The sequence below is a fragment of the Aulonocara stuartgranti genome (genome assembly GCF_965226115.1).
Source record: "Aulonocara stuartgranti genome assembly, chromosome: 14".
Taxonomy (NCBI): domain Eukaryota; kingdom Metazoa; phylum Chordata; class Actinopteri; order Cichliformes; family Cichlidae; genus Aulonocara; species Aulonocara stuartgranti.
The window spans coordinates 11,253,599-11,260,464 of record NC_138950.1 but is presented as its reverse complement, the minus strand read 5'-3'; the positions used below and the strand labels follow the sequence as shown (position 1 = coordinate 11,260,464).

The following is a 6,866-nucleotide window of genomic DNA, read 5'->3' as shown; positions in this document are numbered from 1 at the left end:
AGAAGGACTTGACAGGCTCAGAAAAGTCAAAAATAGTGAGATATCTTGCAGAGGGATGCAGCGGTCTCAAGGGAAGTGGGGAGCTTGGGGAGAGCAACAAAGTGGGCAGCTTTAGAAAAACGGTCGACCATGGTGAGGATGACTGTGTTACCTGATGATGGCGGAAGACCAGTGACAAAGTCAACTGCAATGTGGGACCAGGGGCGGCTTGGCGTAGGTAAGGGATGAAGTAGGCCGGCAGCGGGCTGGTTGACAGGTTTATTCTGGGCACAGGTTGGACAGGCGGCGATGAATTCTTGGACGTCCTTGGCCAGTGTAGGCCACCAGGCGAACCGCTTGATGAAGGTGACGGTGCGATGAATGCCCGGATGACAGGTGAGTTTTCCGCCGTGGGCCCATTGTAGCACTCGTGAGCGAACGGACGTGGGAACAAAGAGCAATCCCGGGGGACCAGTCCCCGGATCCGGTTCTGCCCGCTGGGCCTCCTGTATGGCAGACTCGATCTCCCACGACAGGGCTCCGATAACGCATGTGGGAGGGAGAATGGGAGCCTCACGGTTGGGGTCCTCTGAGGTAGTGAATAGACGGGAAAGGGCATCGGGTTTCACGTTCCGAGAGCCGGGCCTGTAGGTGATGGTGAAGCAGAATCTGGTAAAGAACAGAGCCCACCTGGCTTGTCGGGCATTTAGTCGTTTAGCCGACCGGATGTATTCGAGGTTCTTGTGGTCAGTCCATACCACAAAGGGTTCTGTTGCGCCCTCTAGCCAGTGGCGCCACTCCTCCAGGGCGAGTTTGATTGCCAACAGCTCCCTGTCCCCGATGTCGTAGTTCTGCTCTGCAGACGACGGGAGAAGTAAGCACAAGGGTGGAGCTTACCCTCTACAGGGAGTGCAGAATTATTAGGCAAATGAGTATTTTGTCCACATCACCCTCTTCATGCATGTTGTCTTACTCCAAGCTGTATAGGCTCGAAAGCCTACTACCAATTAAGCATATTAGGTGATGTGCAACTCTGTAATGAGAAGGGGTGTGGTCTAATGACATCAACACCCTATAGCAGGTGTGCATAATTATTAGGCAACTTCCTTTCCTTTGGCAAAATGGGTCAAAAGAAGGACTTGACAGGCTCAGAAAAGTCAAAAATAGTGAGATATCTTGCAGAGGGATGCAGCAGTCTCAAAATTGCAAAGCTTCTGAAGCGGTGTCATCGAACAATCAAGCGTTTCATTCAAAATAGTCAACAGGGTCGCAAGAAGCGTGTGGAAAAACCAAGGCGCAAAATAACTGCCCATGAACTGAGAAAAGTCAAGCGTGCAGCTGCCAAGATGCCACTTGCCACCAGTTTGGCCATATTTCAGAGCTGCAACATCACTGGAGTGCCCAAAAGCACAAGGTGTGCAATACTCAGAGACATGGCCAAGGTAAGAAAGGCTGAAAGACGACCACCACTGAACAAGACACATAAGCTGAAACGTCAAGACTGGGCCAAGAAATATCTCAAGACTGGTTTTTCTAAGGTTTTATGGACTGATGAAATGAGAGTGAGTCTTGATGGGCCAGATGGATGGGCCCGTGGCTGGATTGGTAAAGGGCAGAGAGCTCCAGTCCGACTCAGACGCCAGCAAGGTGGAGGTGGAGTACTGGTTTGGGCTGGTATCATCAAAGATGAGCTTGTGGGGCCTTTTCGGGTTGAGGATGGAGTCAAGCTCAACTCCCAGTCCTACTGCCAGTTTCTGGAAGACACCTTCTTCAAGCAGTGGTACAGGAAGAAGTCTGCATCCTTCAAGAAAAACATGATTTTCATGCAGGACAATGCTCCATCACACGCGTCCAAGTACTCCACAGCGTGGCTGGCAAGAAAGGGTATAAAAGAAGAAAAACTAATGACATGGCCTCCTTGTTCACCTGATCTGAACCCCATTGAGAACCTGTGGTCCATCATCAAATGTGAGATTCACAAGGAGGGAAAACAGTACACATCTCTGAACAGTGTCTGGGAGGCTGTGGTTGCTGCTGCACGCAATGTTGATGGTGAACAGATCAAAACACTGACAGAATCCATGGTTGGCAGGCTTTTGAGTGTCCTTGCAAAGAAAGGTGGCTATATTGGTCGCTGATTTGTTTTTGTTTTGTTTTTGAATGTCAGAAATGTATATTTGTGAATGTGGAGATGTTATATTGGTTTCACTGGTAAAAATAAATAATTGAAATGGGTATATATTTGTTTTTTGTTAAGTTGCCTAATAATTATGCACAGTAATAGTCACCTGCACACACAGATATCCCCCTAAAGTAGCTAAAACTAAAAACAAACCAAAAACTACTTCCAAAAACATTCAGCTTTGATATTAATGAATTTTTTGGGTTCATTGAGAACATGGTTGTTGTTCAATAATAACATTATTCCTCAAAAATACAACTTGCCTAATAATTCTGCACTCCCTGTATAACAAACTGATGAGTAGCCAGGCTGCAGCCTACACTAAAAAAAAGGCCATGTTAGATTTACTTGATTCAATAGTGGACATTGGTTGCACACAAATGTTTTGCTTTGGCAGAAACTTAAACAATTGTGTTCAATCAACACAACTTTTTCATATTCAATAAACATGCGCATTTTGTGTTCATAAAACGCGATTGAAGCATAACAATTTGATAGTTTGATCATTTGTTTTTCCCCCAATACAATAGACATTTCGCAAAGGAAAGAAAGGTAAAGAAAAATACATTTCAATATTCACCTGTTCTGATTCAGTTACATATCGAAAAGCAACTGGAAGCTACGTTTACACTGCAGGCGAAAGCGCATCAAATCCGATTTTTCTGACCCTATGCGACCCATATCCGATCATGCTATGACAGTGTGAACGGCGCAAATCCGATATTTTCAAATCCGATCTGGGTCACTTTCGTATGTGGTACTGAATCCGATACATATCCGATGTTTTAGAAAGCGACTGCTGTTTGAACGGTCAGGTCGCATTAAATCCGTCTTTTACGTCACCAACACAAGACAGAAGCCAATTATCAGCGCCCGATAAGACATCGCGAACGCTTCCTGGCCATCCCGTGTAGATGTCAGTGAAACTGTTGGGAAGACAACGTTGGAGAAACGTGAACATTTTATTTGTACTGTATAATCTGCAGATTCTGACAGAAATCTGCAACTATCCTTTGAAGCACCGCTCCTCTCTAAAACAGCAATAAGGATCATTATTAGGTTATCTACATTATTATGTAAATAACAAAATAACTCAAAGCAAAAATTGGGAAACGTGAAGTCCGAAGTCTTTATATTAAGGGCCATCTGTCAAACAATACTGTTTGCTCTGGGTCTAAACAGAGCGCGTTGTGTGTGAAGTCTTTTGCGCATGCAGGCCGCTTTGAGCGTTCACACTAGAGCGCCTTTGCTGTCGCATTTTATTTGTAGTGTGAACACGCAGACAAAAAAAATCGGATTTGATCAAAAAATCGGAATTGAGCATTAAGACCTGCAGTGTGAACGTAGCCTATATGCTCAATTCTGATTTTTTTGATCAAATCCGATTTTTTTGTCTGCGTGTTCACACTACAAATAAAATGCGACAGCAAAGGCGCTAGTGTGAACGCTCAAAGCGGCCCGCATGCGCAAAAGACTTCACACACAACGCGCTCTGTTTAGACCCAGAGCAAACAGTATTGTTTGACAGATGGCCCTTAATATAAAGACTTCGGACTTTACGTTTCCCAATTTTTACTTTAAGTTATTTTGTTATTTACATAATAATGTAAATAACCTAATAATGATCCTTATTGCTGTTTTAGAGAGGAGCGGTGCTTCAAAGGATAGTTGCAGATTTCTGTCAGAATCTGCAGATTATACAGTACAAATAAAATGTTCACGTTTCTCCAACGTTGTCTTCCCAACAGTTTCACTGACATCTACACGGGATGGCCAGGAAGCGTTCGCGATGTCTTATCGGGCGCTGATAATTGGCGCCTGTCTTGTGTTGGTGACGTAAAAGACGGATTTAATGCGACATGACCGTTCAAACAACAGTCGCTTTCTAAAACATCGGATATGTATCGGATTCAGTACCACATACGAAAGTGACCCAGATCGGATTTGAAAATATCGGATTTGCGCCGTTCACACTGTCATAGCATGATCGGATATGGGTCGCATAGGGTCAGAAAAATCGGATTTGATGCGCTTTCGCCTGCAGTGTGAACGTAGCCTTATTTATTCCCACCCGTTCACCATAAGTTATCAGGCAACATTTATTCAGCTTCTTTACAGATATAATCTGCAGTAATTGGTCAAATTAAATGCTTATTACACCAGTCAGCATCAGCAGCAAATTGACTGATTCATTGTTTTTAACACATTCAATTCACCTCTTTGTGAACCAGTTACATCACTTGTACTAAAAACTAAATCTGTTCTCTGGAACAAGACCTTGCTTGTTTTTGCTGCCAAAATTCACAAATGTTGTTGACAGAAGTTGGCAAAGTGCAGATCAGCTAGTTTCAAAAAACAGTTTTTTTTATCCATAACAAGAACACCCTAACAGCAAAAGAACAATACAACAGAAAATGCAAATGCTATTTATGGTATCATCATAACAATGATAAGAAAAAATAAACTGGGCCAATATGACATGTTTGTTAATATGTTAGTATTGGTTTTCTGGGGATATACACGCTAATGTGATTCTACCCCTGCTTTGTATTTGCCAGTTCTGTTATCTGGGGATCATACTTAGCACTGAAGGTCTGCCAAACAACACTCTGAAGGCAAACAGGGCATATATGATCTTTCTGTTGCAAGAAAAAATGCATACTGCATGTTAAAATATTGTTTTTGTTGGCAAATGTTTATTATATATGCACCTCTCAATGATCATTTATTATGTAAGTCTTTCACAAACATCAGCTCTGGCAGTTTGTTTCATTTCAGCAATGGCATTTAAATGAGTTCACTTTTACAATAACATGTTATTGAACCATACAAAACATTGTATATGACAAGTAGTGCATAAAGATACCAGAGGCCTTGATGTTACCAAAGCTCCAATGAATAAATCACTTCTGCCGCCACAGTGAACTACAGTTATATGTTAATAGCTAAACACTGTATTCAGCATAGAACTATTAGTGTGTGTCATGATCCTCAGGTCCAAACGGGGAGACTAAATGATAGAAGATACTGTTTACTTACTTCCTTATGATTGCATTAATGCTCAGTGAGTAGCTTATTCTTTAGTGGAATCATGTGTTTAAGTGTGTTATGTGTTTAGTTAGAAAATGCTAATTGTTTTTCCTGAATAAGGGACAGAGGACATGATATCTTAGTGCAAGGAAAAATTTGTCATCTCTGAGGCCATAAATGAGAGGACTCAGACATCTAGGAGTAAGACTAAACATTATATAGTTGAAGTACCGTACATTAACATACAACATGAAATTAATCTGAAGGACAGCATCTTCAATGAATGGGCACCACAGCTGGATGAGACATAGCAACAGCTGGAAAGCATGAAGAGCCACTGTTCTGAGCCCTTTATGTGTTGACTTTTTGTTCTCTCCTGATGCAGCTTTGGCCACTTTCATTATTTGAATATAAGAGAAAACAATGATAATGCACATAATCAAGAAGTAAAACTGACTTATAGCTGACCTGAGATGACCCTGCCAACTACGTATAATGAACGTCTCCCTAAAGCAAAACTGGTACTGTGTGAAGAAGCTTAAGGATACAGATGCAAAGAAGACAGACAGAATCAAAATACAGGGCACAGAGCTGAGGCCGTAAATGATGAGGATGCACTGCAGAGCGCTGCGTGTGGAGCAAAGCTCTCCATGACGCAGGGGCATACAAATGGCCACATAGCGTTCCAGGGTCATTGCTGTCAAAGTAAGTGGTGTGACAAAGTTACACACGGATGACACTGCAAACATAATAAGGCACAATGACACCTGTATAGATAAATGAAAATAGGTCAAGATGAGCAGCAAATCTGTCAGAATTAAAATGAGACAATCAGACAGTAATGTGACAGCAAATAAGATGTAGCGCATAGTTCTGTAAAAGGTGTCCTTCATAAAAAAGGTTATGATCAACATGGTGTTGATGCAAAGGAAAACTCCTACCAAAACCTGAACAATGATGACTTGGTCATTGAGTTGTCGCATTGAGGATACACCAATGAATGAGCTGTTGTCAACCATAAGTTTAAATGTTGTAAATGAATTTAAAAAAGAGCCTTAGAGAGTTGTCATTACAAAACAAACACAGTGAGAGACAATTGCCAAAACGTTGTGGCAAACAGTTCTTTGTGGTGCATGCTTCCCTCACCTATTATTTGTACTCTGAAATGAAGTACCACAATGTCGTCACCACAGCATACTATTTCTCATTGCTATTCACTATTGGATTGGGTATTCGATAACATATACACACACACACACACACACACACACACACACACACACACATATATATATACATATATATATATATATATACATATATATATATATATATATATATATGTGTGTATATATATACACACATATATATATACATATATATATATATATATATATATATATATATATATATATATATATATATATACATACACACACACATATATATGTGTGTGTGTATATATATATATATACACACACACACACATATATATGTGTGTGTGTATATATATATATATACACACACACACACATATATATATATATATATATATATATATATATATATATATATATATATATATATATATATATATATATATATGTGTGTGTGTGTGTGTATATATATATATATATACACACACACACACACACACTGTGTGTCAAAAAAGTAT

At 40.6% G+C, this 6,866-nt stretch overlaps 1 protein-coding gene across 1 annotated transcript; it reads right to left on the bottom strand.

Moving 5' to 3' along the window:
- Positions 1-5,277: 5,277 nt before the first annotated feature.
- LOC309687583 (odorant receptor 131-2-like) lies at positions 5,278-6,210 on the bottom strand (the record flags this gene model as incomplete). Its single annotated transcript, XM_082502664.1, has 1 exon — positions 5,278-6,210. The coding sequence occupies one exon, from the start codon at positions 6,208-6,210 to the stop codon at positions 5,290-5,292; it is 921 nt and encodes a 306-aa protein (XP_082358790.1). The 3' UTR covers positions 5,278-5,289.
- Positions 6,211-6,866: the final 656 nt, after the last annotated feature.